The following is a 17,646-nucleotide window of genomic DNA, read 5'->3' as shown; positions in this document are numbered from 1 at the left end:
TTGCCGGCTTTTAATCTATCTAATATTTATATATTTTGAAGAATATTTGGTTTTAAAAGGATGTGTACAGTTGTGTAGTACAATGCGATTTTAACATGAGCAGAATAAATATGAGTCAAGCCTTACTGCGATCTTTGGGAGGCAGAATGAACAAATCAACAGCAGGTGAAGAATTGGTTTTAGTTATTTTTTATGCTGTTCATCATGTGGTATAAGTGATTAGGCAACTTTATTCTTCAGAGTGCGATTACAGCGATACCAGATGTGGAGACACAGGGGTCAGTGGGTGCTCTAGTCAGCTGGCCGAAACCTCATGGACCAAGGATCATCCTACCGAATGCCCGCTCTCCTTTGACCGTGGGCATAATACTATTCAGACAACACAGGGTGCAGGTAAAACAATGTGGCAATACTTTATTGAACGACAAAACAGGCAAATAACATATAGAACAGTCCCAGCTTGTTTTTCGCAAGACAAGATGACGTTTTCAGCTGTACAATTTTTATGTAGATTGCTTTTTTTATTGTGTATTTTTCCACTTTTTGTTCAGCAATATGAAGATAAAGCATAGTCTTTTACCTTTTTTTGTTTGTTTTTACAGTGTTCACTTAAGGGGACAGTGGGACAGTTTCATATTTCGGGTCGTTCCAGAAGGGGCGATACCAAACATTGTACTTTTTATTTTATTTGAAACATAAATAAACATATTTATTGGATTAATATTTTTTCTCTTTTTGTTCTTTATTTTGTGATTATTTTTACAAAATATTTGTACATTTTATTAACTTTTTTTAACTCTTTTACTTTGATCACAGCATCATATCTATACAGCAGTTTCCAGAAACACAGCTCTTGCGATGCCGTATATATACGGCACAAGTCGGGAAGGGGTTTAAAGGTGCTGTCTATGAATGGATGGATGAGCCAAGTTGTGCCCTTTCAAATACCTGTGCCTTCCTATACAGACAATAGGAAATATTACTTTTAGAACAGACCATTTGCTAACACCCCTCTAAGCTGAGAATCCAGGAGCAAAGGTGCCAGGATTGACACTTTCCTCCAGCAAAAACCCCTTTGTGCTTACCTTATTAGTACAACCACTTGCAAAAATTATGGAATTACCGGCCTTGGAGGATGTTCATTCAGTTGTTTAATTTTGTAGAAAAATAGCAGATCACAGACATGGCACAAAACTAAAGTCATTTCAAATGGCAACTTTCTGGCTTTAAGAAACACTAAAAGAAATCTAGAACAAAAAATGTGGTAGTCAGTAATGGTTACTTTTTTTAACCAAGCATAGGGGAAAAATATGGAATCACTCAATTCTGAGGAAAAAAATTATGGAATCACCTTTTTCATACCCAAAAATAACACCTACATCAAATTAGATCTGTTCGTTATTCTGCTCCTTAAAAGGAGTGATCACACCTTGGAGAGCTGTTGCACCAAGTGGACTGACATGAATCATGGCTCCAACACGAGAGATGTCAATTGAAGCATAGGAGAGGATTATCAAACTCTTATAAAAGGGTAAACCATCACGCAATGTTACAAAAGATGTTGGTTGTTCACAGTCAGCTGTGTCTAAAATCTGGACCAAATACAAACAACATGGGAACGTTGTTAAAGGCAAACATACTGGTAGACCAAGGAAGACATCAAAGCGTCAAGACCGGAAACTTCAAGCAATATGTCTCCAAAATGGAAAAGGAAATGCACAACAAAACAAATGAGGAGCGAATGGGTGGAAACTGGGGTCAACGTCTGTGACCGAACTGTAAGAAACCGCCTAAAGGAAATTTGATTTACATACAGAAAAGCTAAATGAAAGCCATCATTAACACCTAAACAGAAAAAAACAAGGTTGCAATGGGCTAAGGAAAAGCAATCGTGGACTGAAGATGACTGGATGAAAGTCATATTCAGTGATGAATCACGAATTTGCATTGGGCAAGGTGATGATGCTGGAACTTTTGTTTTATGCTGTTCCAATGAGATTTACAAAGATGACTGCCTGAAGAGAACATGCAAACTTCCACAGTCATTCATGATATAGGGCTGCATGTCAGGTAAAGGCACTGGGGAGATGGCTGTCATTACATCTTCAATAAATGCAAAAGTTTACGTTGATATTTTGGACACTTTTCTTATCCCATCAATTGAAAGGATGTTTGGGTATGATGAAATCATTTTTCAAGATAATGCATCCTGCCATAGAGCAAAAACATTCTTTGAAAAAAGACACATAAGGCTACGTTCACATTTGCGGCCAGCGCCGCAGCGTCGGGCGCCGCAGCGGCGCCGCATGCGTCATGCGCCCCTATATTTAACATGGGGGCGCATGGACATGCGGCGCACTTGCGTTTTGCGCCGCATGCGTCGCTGCGGCGCCCGCGTCGGGGCGCAGAGGACGCAGCAAGTTGCATTTTTGCTGCGTCCAAATTCAATGAAAAAAACGACGCATGCGGCGCAAAACGCAGCGTTGTGCATGCGTTTTGCTGCGTTTTTGTTTGCGTTGTGCGCTGCGGCGCCGACGCTGCGGCGCACAACGCAAATGTGAACGTAGCCTAAGGTCAATGTCATGGCCTGCAAATAGTCCGGATCTCAATCTAGTTGAAAATCTTTGGAGGAGGTTGAAGAAAATGGTCCATGACAAAGCTCCAACCTGCAAAGCTGATCTGGCAACAGCAACCAGAGAAAGTTGGAGCCAGATTGATGAAGAGTACTGTTTGATACTCATTAAGTCTATGCCTCAGAGACTGCAAGCTGTTATAAAAGCCAGAGGTGGTGCAACAAAATACTAGTGATGTTTTGGAGTGTTTTTTTTGTTTGTTTTTCATGATTCCATAATTTTTTCCTCAGAATTGAGTGATCCCATAATTTTCCCCCTATGCTTGGTTAAAAAAAGTAACTTACTGACTACCACATTTTTTGTTCTTGATTTCTTTTAGTGTTTCTTAAATCCAGAAAGTTGCCATTTGAAATGACTTTAGTTTTGTACCATGTCTGTGATCTGCTTTTGTTCTACAAAATTAAACAACTGAATGGACATCCTCCAAGGCCAGTGATTCCATAATTTTTACCAGGGGTTGTATATCCAGTTTCAACCTTTTGTCAACTAAATGCAACTCTACTGTCTGATTTATTTCCCTTATTGATTATTTATTTCCTTCACACTTTACATGAGTTTTTAGATAATGAAGAAGATATGATTCCCAGAAATAACAATACCCACCATTCAGAATATAAAAATAGTTTCTACCCTGAATGAGTTCTCTGATGTGCAACAAGTTTTGAACTTGTACTATAACATTTCCCACATTCTCGACATGTATATGGCTTCTCTCCTGTGTGAATTCTTTGATGTCAAATAACATCTTGTCCCCGCATAAAACATTTCCCACACACTGGACATGGATATGGCTTCTCTCATGTGTGAATTCTTTGATGTTTAATAAGATCTGATTTATAGTTAAAACATTTTCCGCATTCTTGACATAAATGTTGGTTCACCCCTGTGTGAGTTCTCTGATGCATAAGGAAATGTGCTTTCTGGTTGAAACATTTGCCACATTCTGGACATGAATATGGCTTCTCTCCGGTGTGGATTCTTTGATGTTTAAGAAGATCTGATCTCTGGATGAAACATTTCCCACATTCTGGACATGGATATGGTTTCTCCCCTGTGTGACTTCTTTGGTGTTTAAGAAGAAGTGATTTGTAGTTAAAACTTTTCCCGCACTCTTGACATAAATGTGGCTTCACCCCTGTGTGAGTTCTCTGATGCATAAGGAAATGTGCTTTCTGGTTGAAAGATTTGCCACATTCTGGACATGAATATGGCATCTCTCCGGTGTGGATTCTTTGATGTTTAAGAAGATCTGATGTCTGGATAAAACATTTCCCACATTCTGGACATGGATACGGTTTCTCACCTGTGTGACTTCTTTGGTGTTTAAGAAGAACCGATTGGTAGTTAAAACTTTTCCCGCATTCTTGACATAAATGTGGCTTTACCCCTGTGTGAGTTGTCTGATGTATACGGAAATGTGACTTCTGGTTAAAAGATTTCCCACATTCTGAACATGAAAATAGCTTTTCCCCTGTGTGAATTCGATGATGCATAAGGAAATGTGATTTCTGGTTGAAACATTTCCCACATTCTGGACATGAATATGGCTTCTCACCTGTGTGACTTCTGTAATGTGTAAGCAAATTTGACTTATAGTTAAAACATTTCCCACATTCTGAACACGAAAATGGCTTTTCTCCTGTGTGAATTCTTTCATGTAAAAGCAATTTAGATTTATTTTTAAAATATTTCCCACATTCTGAACAAGAAAATGTTTTTTTCTCTGTGGGAATTATTTGATGTTCAACATCACTTTTGCTGCTTTCATTTTGCTTAACAGTCTGTGATGAATCCAAATAGGTGACTGATTGAAAAGGCTCCGATGATTGATTTTTGCTCTGAAGGGCTGGAGGTATAGCTGGAATAATGGCATGCTTTTCATAGGTATCTGGTTTGACTCCACAGTCATCTGTCAAGAATAAAACTGATTTTATTATTTTTCAATATCAATGACTTATATTTTATATAATGTCTATATACATAATTCTATACAACTCAAAGTATAATGAAACCATGACATAAGACAGTGGTGAGCCGTACCCCGTATTTGCAGGTAGAATTGGTCCCCAAATAAAAAGTAGTTCTCGGAGAGAACTATGGATAGTAGTTCCATACAAAGTTCTATAGAGTTTTGGGAAAGTTCTGATGTGCCAATAAGATTGTGTACCACAGAAAGGGCCAAATAATGTCTAATGGACGTATATAGACTATTGGTGAGACAACCCAACATGTAAAAGACAGGATAGCGAGTCACAAATCAACCATCAGATGTGAAAAAACATGGCTTCCACTTCCACAGCATTAGCTGGCCAAAGGGTCACAAAGTGTCACTACTCAGATTTCACGCCTTGGAGCAGGTAGCCCGACCCAGGAGGGGTGGCAATCATATAAGACTGGTAAAAGAAAGGGAATCTTATTGGATTCATACTCTTCAAACTTTGGCTCCAAAAGGTCTCAATAGGGAGTTGGATTTCCTTATTCACTGATCCTTTGTAGTTATGAAAAACCTCTGTATTTGTGGCATGTACTGAGTTATCTATGACTGTATAATGTGCACTTAATACCATGTTTTTTTCTTCCCTAGTATCCTACCTTCGGTTTATTAAGGAGCTTGCTTTTGTAATTTTTTTGTTTCCATTCCTCTAACTTTTTTCTATTATCTCTACAGACCCAATAATATACTACATCTACAAGGGGTAAGTACACCCATTAAGTTTTCCTCTATTTTTATTTTGCCATTATTTATATTCATATATTTTTTTTTATTATTTCAACATTCTTTCATTGTTTAACTTTTTCTATTATCCCCTCTTTTTTATTCTTTTTCTATTTTTTCAATTTATTATATATATGTATATATATTTATATATTTTTTTTAGCTTACATTATCCTTTTCACATTACCCTACATCATTAGAGTTTACATATTTCCTTTATTTTTGCTAATTTATACACCTTAAAAAAAAAATGTTTCTTCCCCTCTTGGGATGCCATAATACATTCCATTGTGCTTCACAATGCGCTCAACTCTGCGCAAGCGCATTACATTTTGCATTCCAGGCCTCTTTCTGACACTCGTCTTTTCCTACTGTGCATGCGCTAAGACCCCAAGCCTCTTTTTGGTTTAATAGCGGTCACTTCCAGGTTCCAAGCACCGGAAATCCATTGCTCCGCTCCTATTTATATGGACCCACTGCCACCAATGCCTGCACACCACCGCAAATAGCGCTGAAACACGCGCTCCTGGACACCGCATTTCTATGGTCAGTATACTTTATGGGCACTACCTACGGTATATATGATTACACACTCAGTGTAGCATTTTTACTAATTTCTGCCCTCATTTAAAATAAAATTCATTACTCTTTCAGCATATTTCCAGTACAGCACTCCAGTCGTAATCAACATTAGGTCAGTAACACACTATCACTCTTTACCTCATTCCACATAACCTTTTTTGTCTGCAAGCTCCTTACTCCCCCCCCTTCTTCCTTCATTTTTTTAATTTATTATAGAGCAAGTCACTGGTTTAGTATGTTAGTAAATAATGCTGCTATGCAATTTTTATGTATATTATATTGTTTTATATTGTTCACCAATGTCTAATTATAGTCTCTCTAGTGTGATGCAGTGACCCCTGTGTGCTCCTTTGGATATGCATGGAGGCGTATCTGTTGTTGTAATAGTGGTGAAACAGTGACTGGCAGAATTGTGAGTGGCCGATATGTGTCGCAGAGGGAGTCTGCGTGGTAAGTCTGATGTAATATTGTTGTTCTGGGACCTGTAGTCCCTCAAGAGTTTGCATAGTTATTAAGGGAGACTTACTAGGCTAGTTATGAGAGATGGGCGGGTCAAACTAGCCACACCCACACACTCCCACCTGTGGGAGTGGTTAAAGGTATATAATGTGACCAGGGTGTGGGCCACATGTTCCTGTGTGGTTCCTGTGTGGTTCCAGTATGGTTCCTGTATGGTCACTGAGTGTGGATCTGAATGGTCTATGCTAGAAGGTCCTGGAGAGCCTTTGTGTTGGGAGTGTTGTCTCCCTGAAGAGCACATGGTGGGGCTTTGGACCTGGTGGCCTGGGGTGTTGGACAGATGTCCTGAATAGCACCCGGACAGGTCACATGCCTGTGTGCTGGACAGTCCCATGTGGGATGGACGTCCTGAATAGCACACTGACCAACCTGTGTTGGAAGACCTGGGAGTAGGCTTCCTGAAGAGCACAACCTGTGTTGGATCTCCTGGGAGTAGGAATACTGAAGAGCACATGCCAGTGTGTTGGACGATCCCATGTGGGATGGACGTCCTGAATAGCGCACAGTAAGGCTATGGTTCTGGATGGTCTGTGTTGGGGAAGCTACCGCCCTTCGGTGGCTCTGGATTGACTGATGAGTGCCGGCCAGGCAAGTTGGTGAACCCCATAAGGCAGTTTCCCCAGGAGAGAGGACTGATGAGGAGTCAGCAGGTGGAGCAGGAGCTCCCATAAGGTACCATTGACTGTTGGTACTTGTGATAGTCTATGAACTGTGTGGTCTCCCACGGTAACTGAATGAAGTGAGGTTCAGCGTGTTTAGAGACCGCGACCCAATGTCATGTGCGCTATCTGACTAGGGACATTGGTGAACTGTTCGGCGTACGGACACCCATGGTAACTGGATGAAGTGAGAGGTCCAGCATGTTTAGTGTCTGTGAGACAAAGCCGTATATGAAGTGTCTAAGATAAAGCTGCAAGTTAATATCACCAGTTGGTGCCTATTGTGTTCTATGAAATGTATATAATGAACTTTGCATAACCCGGTTTATGACACTTTAATAAACCGAATGGACCGTTTTGTGTGAAAAACCGTGCCCGTGTGCTCGAATCCCGTGCCAAGTGAGTGTCCCCCAACACTTAGTAAGTGCAATCTTACACTAATTAAACCTCTGTATTTTCGTATATTATTTCTGCCATATGATTGATATATGTCCACTTGCTTTTCAGCGTCGTTTGAAAAAGACCCTATAAGGGGTCGAAACGTCACAATCACTTTTTGATTCTGTGCCTTCAACACCAAAAATCAATTGAGAGTGCAGCTGTTTGACTTTATTCTATATTTCAGATTATCCGGTTCAGCTTGCACCTCATCCTCCTCTCAAGCTGTGTGCACCTCCTTATTTTCCTCGACATAGAAGCGATGATCAGTTTGCCTCTATGTAGTAGAATTATTCACTTGCTATGAGCACTAACCACTGGGTGGCGCTCACAGCAAGCCGGCAGTGACAACCATAGAGGTCACCGGTGGGCAGATTTCCAGCGCGATTGCCAGAAGCGCTTGTTAAATGCCACTGTTAGCGTTTGACAGGGACATTTAACGGGTTAATAGCCGCAGGTGGATCGCGATTCCACCAGCCGCTATTTCGGGCACATGTCACCTGTTAAAAACAGCTGACAAGTCCAGGGAAAGATGGAGCCCATTTCAAAGGGAGGGAGTCCGACCTCAGCGTAAATGTAATAACCAGCAAAGGCTAGGCAGACAGCTGCAGGTTGATATTAATAGCCTGGGAAGGGGCCATGTATATTTACCCCATCCTAGACTAAAAACATCAGCTCTCTGCCACCCCAGAAAAGGCTCATCCACAGGATGCTCCAAATCTGGAACTTAACCTCGCTCTTCTCCCTTGCCCTGGTGCAGTGGGTTGATGGTTGTAGGGGATGAAGGCACCTTTGTATTGTCAGGTGACATCAAGCCCAGAGGTTAGTAATGGAGAGGTGTCTATAAGACGTCACCATTACTGATCCCATAGTCAAATTGTAGAAAAAAAACACACTCCCAAAATAAAGTCCTTTAATTGAAAGAATGACACAGACTCCTTTAACAAACTTAAATTAAACCATACTGACATCATCACCCAATCCGCTGGAGCCAATGTCCCCTGTAACAGAATTAAATAATAAACAACCATATTCTTCACCCGTCCACCAAGATAATAATCAATTTGTCCCGCGATGTTTCTAGCTCTGCTACATCCAGATTGCATTGTTGCATGATGCGACTGTACAGCATGCCATCCAGCAGAGACTCTGAGCTGTGCGTGCCTGCTCAGCTCAGTGTCTCGCAGTGAACTCCTTTCACCTCACTGACATCAGAACAAGCGTGAGAATGTTCTTACACTCACGGTGCTGTCAGAAAGGTCAAGGAAATTCAGAGCCAATGAACTCAGTTCAACTCACTAACATCAGTGCGAGCGCTGTTAGAACTCTTCCCACGGCGATAGTGCTGACGTTATTGAGTTGAACTGAGTTCATTGGTTGTGAACTTGCAGGTCATTTCTGACAGCATTCTCACAAGTTTCTCATGCTCATGGTGAAGTCAGTGAGGTGAATAGCGTTCACCGTGAGACACTGAGCTGAGCAAGCACGGACAGCTTAGTGTCTCTGGTGGATGGCAGGTTGTATAGTCGCATCATGCAACAATGCAGCCTGCTATCTAGATGTAGCAGAGCTAGATCCGTGATGGGACAAATGGGATATTATCTTCTTGGTGGACGGGTGAGGAATATTATTGTTTCTTATTTTAATTCCGTTACAGGAGACATTGGCTTCACTGGACTGGGAGATGACATGAGTGATATAGAAGGGTTAATGTTTTTCCTTTAATTGCTAGAATTTATTCTTACAATGCAGTAGCCTTATAGTCTCCAATTCAGGGATTTCATACTCCTTATCTTATATGAAATGTTTTCAATAGTGAGCAAGAACTTGTTCTGGGTACATGGTAAATAAAGCATGACCCTGGATAACTGGGGGCTACATGAGTTACATTGCTGTAAATGGTATAAAATACTGCCTCGTGTTTCACAAAGTGATTTGTTCACAACTTGTGTAATCTCTTAATTTGGCCTCACTAGTGATCTGGCATATCTGACTTATGGTTTAATTTAGATTCATTAACCCCTTTCTGATATCAGCCTTAGGCTGCGTGTCCACGCTCAGGATGGCCGGCGGTATCGCCGCAGCGGCGAAGCCGCTCGGCGCTAAGCCCCGCCCCCTTTCTGGGACGCGATGGTGCCGGATGTGTACAGTACACATCCGGGATCATCGCACCCCTCGCCATAGGGCCCTGTGATATGCCTTGCGGGGACGCTGCGTCCCCGCAAGGTGTACGGACATGCTGCGATCTGAAAAGACGCGCAGCATGTCCGGAGTCGCAGGGCCGCCGCGTGCGGGTTTCCACGCATAGTGGACACGGGATTTCAACAAATCCCCTCCACTATGCTGGAACATCTGGACGCTGCATGTTTGACGCTGCAGCGTCAATCACGCAGAGTTTACTTACCGTGGACACTCACCCTTAATATTCCATCCATGTGACCTGGGCCTATATGACCACGGACTTAATATTACGTCTGAGCGATCGGCCACGCATATGAGGTGTGTGTGGGAGATCGCGGCCAGGTGTCAGCTGATTCTCAAAGCCGACACCCGGTACTACGTGCCAGGAGCTGTCACAGACCGCAGTGTGACGTGGGCTCCTGGTCGATGCCATGGTGACCCAATGTCATCATGATGACATCCGGGTCACCAGACCTAGCAAACTTGCTGATCATGCGCACTGCATGATCAGCAAGTATCTCTGTCAGTGCAGCGACTATTACTCCCATCAGCCTACCCATGCTGCTGCTAATAACAGTGACAGCAGGAGCGGCTGATGGGGGTATCGATCAGCTGTCGCCTGCGTTATAAATGAAAAAAACAGCGAATACCAGCCCCCCCCTGTGTGCTTTAGCAAGGCTGGTTGTCACAAATAATAATTTGAAATAATAAAAAAAAAACTGCATGGGAACCCCTCTATTCTTAATAACCAGCCTTGCTGAAGCTGAAAGCTGAGGGTTGCAGCCCCTAGCTGTGAGTTTTGCCTGGCTGGTTATAGAAAATACAGGGGAAGCCACGCCATTTTTTTCATTTACTTATTTTATAGCGCAGGTGGCGGCTGATGAATACCATCATCAGTCGCTCCTGTTGTCGCTGTTATTAGCAGCAGCAGGAATAGGCTGATGAGAGTAACAGTCCCATCAGTCACCTCCTGCTGTCTCTTATTACTTAAATGTAACTCTCATCATTCTACCCTGCTCATGCAGCACCCAGCACCATGGAACAGCGCTTACTGTAAAGCTTCTTCCCTGGCACGATGTGTGTCACATGGATGACATTCATGTGCGTTATGCGTTTCCACATGTGCTGGATGTTTTGTGGCCCATGCTGACATTAAAAAACAGACATGTCAGCATGTTTTGCCCACGGACACACGGTCTCTGGAAACACACTGACGTGCACAGACCCATTCACTTGAATAGGCAAATAGCGCATCTCTACGTATGGCTAATCAGTACTGTACAGCCACATATGGGGTATTGCCACGTTCAGTAGAAATTGTGGGAAACATTTTCGTGCCATTTTTACTCACTTCTTGTGTGAAAATGTAAAATATTTGGCTAAAACAAAATTTTGGTGGTAAAAATGATGTTATTTTGTCTTCACTGCCCAATGGTATAAAATTCTGTGACACAACCGTGGTGTCCATATGATCACTGCACCCCTAGATGAATTCATTGAGAGATATAGTTCGCAAAAAGAGCGCACGCGCGGCATCCCGCGGCCATTTTCCTGAAGCCCCGGGCAGCATAGCGCTCCATCTGCGCACGCGCGGCCACAGAAAGATGGCCGCACCCACCGGTAAACGGCTGAATAGCGCAGATCGCGCTCTTTTTCATCACCTGGGCAGTGGATATTCTCTGTTGGACATGCGCACACCACTACGCCACCAACGGAATGATGAGCCTGATCTGGGGGAGAAACAGCGCTGTCACCACGCCCATAGGACCAGACCAGCGTGAGTGACAGCCCAAAACGGCGACTTTACAAAGGTATTTCGGCAGCATAGGTGGGTAATAAAGGCACACAAAAGACACTAATGTAATGCCCAGCTCTGCCCCTATTTAACGCTATTTTTAGCTCATCTTCAAAAAACGGGGAGACAGGTTCCCTTTAACATGGGCACAAACTTCACAGGCAGACACAAACTTCTTCACATCAGATGTAAGCGAAGACCACCAAAAAACCCTTGCAATGGCCCACGAGTAGCTGAGATCCCAGGATGTTCACCCAGTGCCGAGTCATGAAATTCCTAAAGAACCCTGACACAAAATTGAATTCGGGCAAACAGCTTATCAACCAGTTTGGATGGGGGGGGCATGAGATTGGGCCTCGCAAATCTCCTGTTCCAACACAGATGACACATCAGCCACCACCACCCCTGGTTGAAGAATGGAGGTTCGGGAGGAGAAACCGGATCCAGGCTCCGGGATAAGGCATCGACCCTTACATTTTTGGATCCAGGACGAAAAGTGATTGAAAACTGGAACTGGGAGAAAAACCGAGACCATCTAGACTGCCTGGGTGTCAGCCTCTTAGCCGATTCAATGTATGCCAGATTTTTGTGATCAGTAACCACAGTAATGGGATGAGCCTCCATTCCTCAAAAGCCAATTTGACCGCAAGAAGTTTGATTGCCCACGTCATAATTTCTCTCAGCTGGGAAGAACTTCTTGGAGAAGAAGGCGCATGGTCTCAGATTGGTCAATGTAGCGGACCCCTGGGACAACACCGCCCCCACATCCACTTCCGAGGCATCAACCTCTACTATAAAGGGCTCAGATGAATTTGGCTGTACCAGAACCGGGACCGTCATGAAACATTTTTTAACAATAAAAACACTGCTACCACTGAGGCAGGCCAGTTCTTATCATCAGCCCCCTTCTGTGTCAAATCGGTGAGAGGCTTGACTACCTGTGAGAACCCCTTAATAAACCTCTGGTAGTAATTGGCGAATCCCAAAAAGAGTTGCAGACCTTTCAAGTCACGAGGCTGAACCCAATCTACAGGGTGGGCCATTTACGATACAATACGATACGATATACTTTATTGATCCCGAGGAAAATTATGGTATTACAGCAGCGTTACAAAACAGCATTTCAAACATTACAAACAGCATTACATAAAGTAACTACTAGATACATATCTTGCACATAAGCAGAGAAAAAGTTCGCCCAAGCAATATCAGAGCTTGCTGCCATAAATGAGGATATGGAAAACAGATCCAGAAGGAATAATATACGTATAGTGGGGCTGCCTGAAAAGACTGAGGGGAGAAACCCCACAGAGTCTGTTGAAAGCTGGCTGCTGGAGAAAATTGGGGGCACAGTGCTGACAAAAGTTTTTGCTGTTGAAAGAGCTCATAGGGTCCCGCCACAATCCCCTGCCCCAGGAGCGAATCCCCGCACCATGCTTGCCAATATACTGAACTACAGGGACAGAGATATTATCCTCAGAAAGGCTAGAGAAATGGAGGATCTGACGGCTGGAGGTCAAAAGATTGCCATTTACCCGGATTATTCTGCTGCAGTTCAGAAACAACGGATGAAGTTCACTGGGGTCACGAGACAACTGAGGGACCTGGGAGTGCAATACCCCGCATAGCTGATAGTGGTGGCTTTTGATAAGACCCACTTTTTCTTGACACCAGAGGATGCTACCCAGTGGATTGATACTAATGCTAATAAATTTAAGGGAAAAGGCGATTGACATTTTATGGGGATCCAGATGGGAGATATTTCTCTGTCGCTGAAGGAGGGATCTGCGCTTAATAGCATGTTTGCCAGATGGTTGAGCAATTGTTGAGGATTGTGCCAGGCCATATTGAGTGTTCGGCCGAAGAGGGCAGCAACGGTTAATAAATATGGGGGATTAGGGTTCTGCGGGGTACTGCAAGTCTGATTTGAAGTTTCTCTACATATGTATATAAGTTGGATTGTTCTGAAAACAAAAATTGTGGGAAATTCTGTTTGACTTGGCAGCGGGAGGCGGGTGAAGAGGGTAAAGCAAGGGAGAGTGTTCGCAATGGGCGATGGAGCCCCACTCTTGATAAGAGGTAGAATGTGTGGTATTGGATGGGTTAGGGGGGTAAGTTCGGGGTTGACAGGGGGGGTGGGAGGGATTAGACAGCTCCAATTTGGAAATGAGGTTGCTATGAAGGATGATGAGCCACAGGATGGGGGGCCACACTAAAATATTGAGTTGGAAAGTGAGAGGCCTTGCGGATGGGACCCAGCGGATGGCAAGTCTACAGTATGTTCGAGAGCAGAGAGCCTCAATGATATGTCTGCTGGAAACGCATTTGGTGCATGAAAAAGTGGATGTATTAAAGAGACGCTGGATACAGAAGGCATACCATTCTACCTTCTCTACGTACTCTAGGGGTGTGTCGGTGTTGGTACCTGTGGGAGTGCAGTATGAAGAGGTGATGGTACAGGTGGATGAGGATGGTCAGTATGTGGTGGTGTGCAGCGCCCCAGAGTTCTGGTCGTTGCAGTACTGTGGCTTCGCCGCTAAGGGGAGCCATGGTACGTTCGATGGCACCGAAGGAGTTCCTCCAATCAGGTATCACAGACACCAATATGTTTCACAGCTGGGCCTCCGGGGGGAGCTAAGGGTGCTATTCATTAGGCCACTCCCCACCATAGTGGGTAAACTGGGGGTCAGGCAGAAAGTTAGAGAGAACGCTGACGGGATTGAACGGAGCAACACCCTGTGGCAGGGGGTGTTGTGAAGGGAGAGACTGTAGGGTCTCTGCCAGGGGTGGGATCCTGGCAGAGGCTTGGCATTGAAAGAACGTAACGGGTCCGCGCAGGCTCCTGGAAGCGGCGGGACTCAAGGAAAGGACTAGAAGCGAGACAGATTGTGCTGAGTGAGAAACGAGATCAAGCAGAAGGAGAATACCAGCAGGGGTTTTGTTGAAAGAGGCAGCACCCTGCTGAGGCGCAATACCGGTGGCCGGAACGCCGAGGGAGTGGATTAGAATACAGCTTCAAGCCATACTCCAAACAGCGGCAGGACAGTCAGTCTCAGGCGGGCTGTCTACCACATATCACCTATGAAGTCTTGGGGGGCAATTGCGGGAGAGGGGCGACTCTAGGGTCCCGGAAGAACTCCAGGCCTACCTGACAAACGGGTGCCATTCCAACCTGAATACAGGGAAGGGGTGGATTACAGAGGAACATCAAATCGAGTTGTGAGGGAACTTAAGAAACAGACACAACCGTTGTGGGGTTACTTTCCGTAAGCACAGCAGGGAAGGACTACAACACATAGCGCTAGAAGGAAGGCACAGATTTCCACCTGAGAGGAGAACTCTGGAGGTGCCATTGGACCGGCCGGACTTGCGTAGCCTGGTGAACCGTGTTCTGGACTGAGGACTCAGAGATCTCCAGTAAAGAGGTAAAGAGACTGCAACCTGGTGTCCTCGTTATTTACCGCGACTTACACCCCACAACTGCACCGCTCCATCGCTACTATTACTACCACCTATTACACCGGACGTCCCCCACTGACGGACAGGGCCACGGACCGGGTCTAGCCACCGTGACAACCCCGAGACTGAGAACTAGAGGCCCGGCTCCGGGTACCCCTCGGCCCTGCGGCGGTGTGGGGGCGCGCCGCAGACTTGGCGTCACGAACAGGATCTACTTAAGCCTGAAGAATCAGGTCATGTGTGCCTAGAGACTGTGATTTACTGTACTTGAACCGTACTTTATTGAAAAGACTGTGCTGTGCCATTTGCCGCCAAAATCCGCCGCCATTGCAGCGCTGAGGAGAGCGCAGGAAGAGAAGAGGGGCGTGGAGTGGGCGTAGACAAGCTGGAGAGCGCGAACAGCAATGGCCGCCCAGTCTAAGTATTTCTGTGCCCTGAGGACGTGCCCGTCAACAGCCGAAGTCCGCCTCCTGATCCTGGTCGGAGGGTGGAGACCATGGGGACGGGGCCGCCCACGAAAGAGACCGCGAAAAGAGGACATTGGAGGACAAATAAAGATGGCGACACCAGGAGCACCACGCGGAGCTGACCCGGTCCGGCCCGAGGCTGCGCAACCCGAGACAGCCTCCAAGATGCCAACGCTGCGGGGCCTGACCCTCACAGAGCCACCAATGGGTCGACCTCCTTTGCCGCTGTCTGCAGAACGTGTGGCTGCGGCCGAGGCCCGACAGCTAGCCCGCCGGCTGAGGGCCGATGCCCACGTACTTACACGGCTAGGCCAGCCCACAGAGATTCGTCTGTCCCCAGTGTCCCCTGTCGCCATCCACCCGGCCGTGGCTGGAGGCATGTCACCGACGCCGGACTTGAAGATTTCACCAGATGCTGAACATCTGCGGCGTCTGATGGCCGCATGGAGGAGCCGACCCCAGCCTGCGGAACAGGTTGACTTGACCAGCGCTCCAGAGATCCCGTCCTCACACTGGGGTGTAGTGGTGGCCTTTAACCCCCGGTATGGAAGAGGGGTGATTCAGGAAATTGGAGAGCCGCTGCAGGTCCGCGTGGATCGGGAGGAGGTGGAGCCTTGCAGCGGGAGGCTCGATCGTGACCTGGAGCCGGGAGACCCCGTCACTTACACGAGGTGGAGGAGGGACACTGGCGAGACGGGCTGGTTTGCCCGAGGTGTCCAACGATGCGTTGCCCTCCAGGCTGCTGCCGGAACACCAGAAGGAGCTGATTCAGTGGGGAAAGCAGCAGAGCCCGGCCCTGCGGAACCCCGGGAAGCCCAGCCTTGCCGTGCCCCGGAGGGACGGGTGCACCTGCCGACAAGGAGGACCTCCCGGCGAGGGATTTTATCATTACTGGGACCGGAACGGCGTCCTGGCTCACCGGGGCGATCTGTTGGCCTGGTGAGGCCGGATAAGAGGCCGCCTTCTGCAGAACCCCAGTAAGATTTTATTGCTTTATGAAAATGTAAATAGTTACTGTTTGTCCTTTATTCCTTTAAGTTGCTGCTAAACCCGCCCAGGGTTAATGGATCCCTCTGTTGACCCGGGATCCTCTTTGTTTGTTTTCCTTTTTTGAAGTTGTTGCACAAAAGTTATACAAACTGCAGAAATCATGGACTATGCATGATTCGAACTTCCCTTGTAAATAGTTTGCACCTTCTTAAAGGTGCTCCCTACTGGTTTTAGCCAAAGACACTTTGCGAAGATATTTGCCCTATTTGTTTGAGCCAAAGACACTTTGTGAAGATATCTTTCCTACCGGTTCTAGTTAAAGACACTTTGCGAAGATACCATGCCGGAACCTTTGCATGGGCCGGTAGGCTGAGAAGACGAGCTACCTTAGAAAGACTTGGTCTCCTCTTAAAGGGGATGTGAGAAACTGAACTTGAGAGAGATACTGTTGCAGAACAGTAATGCCATAATGATGCCTTGAAAAGAAATGTAACTGTTTTACATGCTAAGTTATATGTGTTGAATTTGTTGAAATGTGAAATCTAAATAATGTTTTGCAGAAAGAAAAGATGCAGAGAGCCCGTAGGGGTAGAGATAGAGATCTGCATAGCTGAAAGTAAGCGAAGTAATAATGAAGGTGAGGATAGAAGGTAAACCCCGCGTCCCCATTGAAAGTTACTTTGTTACTAAGGACAGAGAGTGAACCCGTAGGGGTTAGAGAGTGAGTCCTTAAAGGAGCCGAGTAGAGCTGGCTCAGAGTTCTTTAAACGAAAGGAATGTTATGTCTATACCATGTATAGTAGAGAAAGGCAGTAGGCCCTGGATGAACAGGGCGGTCCTGTAAAAGAAAGGAGAGGCAGTAGGTCTGGTGCCATAGGGACAGGCGGTCCTGCAGGTTCAAAGTAGGAGAATGTGAAGTTACCTTACCCTGTAATGTGATTATAGGAAGGCCTTTGGTAAACTAAGAGTGTATGTTTCTTAAAGGCAATGTTAATTTATTGTTCCAGAATTTGCACTAAGTAGAATACCCGGTTGGGTAACAGGAGTTATGCATAGCCTGTAATTTATAATGTTGACTATGTTTGTAACGTTAAAAGTGTCCTCACCTCCCATAAAGGGAAGCCTGTTCAAGTATACTTATTGTTTTGCACTCAACAAAATTGTATGTCTGTTTACTAATCTGTATTGTTGTTTTTCTTCCCAGTCC

At 45.3% G+C, this 17,646-nt stretch overlaps 1 protein-coding gene across 1 annotated transcript in view; it reads right to left on the bottom strand.

The window, feature by feature from the left end:
• Positions 1-3,027: 3,027 nt before the first annotated feature.
• LOC143766605 (uncharacterized) overlaps positions 3,028-17,646 on the bottom strand; it is a 41,339-nt gene continuing 26,720 nt past the window's right edge. The window contains exon 7 of the mRNA XM_077254407.1: positions 3,028-4,542. Coding sequence (XP_077110522.1) covers positions 3,431-4,542 — 1,112 coding nt within the window. The 3' untranslated portion in view covers positions 3,028-3,430. The remainder of the gene's footprint in view (positions 4,543-17,646) is intronic.

The sequence above is a fragment of the Ranitomeya variabilis genome, chromosome 4 (genome assembly GCF_051348905.1).
Source record: "Ranitomeya variabilis isolate aRanVar5 chromosome 4, aRanVar5.hap1, whole genome shotgun sequence".
Lineage (NCBI taxonomy): Eukaryota > Metazoa > Chordata > Amphibia > Anura > Dendrobatidae > Ranitomeya > Ranitomeya variabilis.
This window is presented reverse-complemented; position numbering and strand designations above follow the sequence as displayed.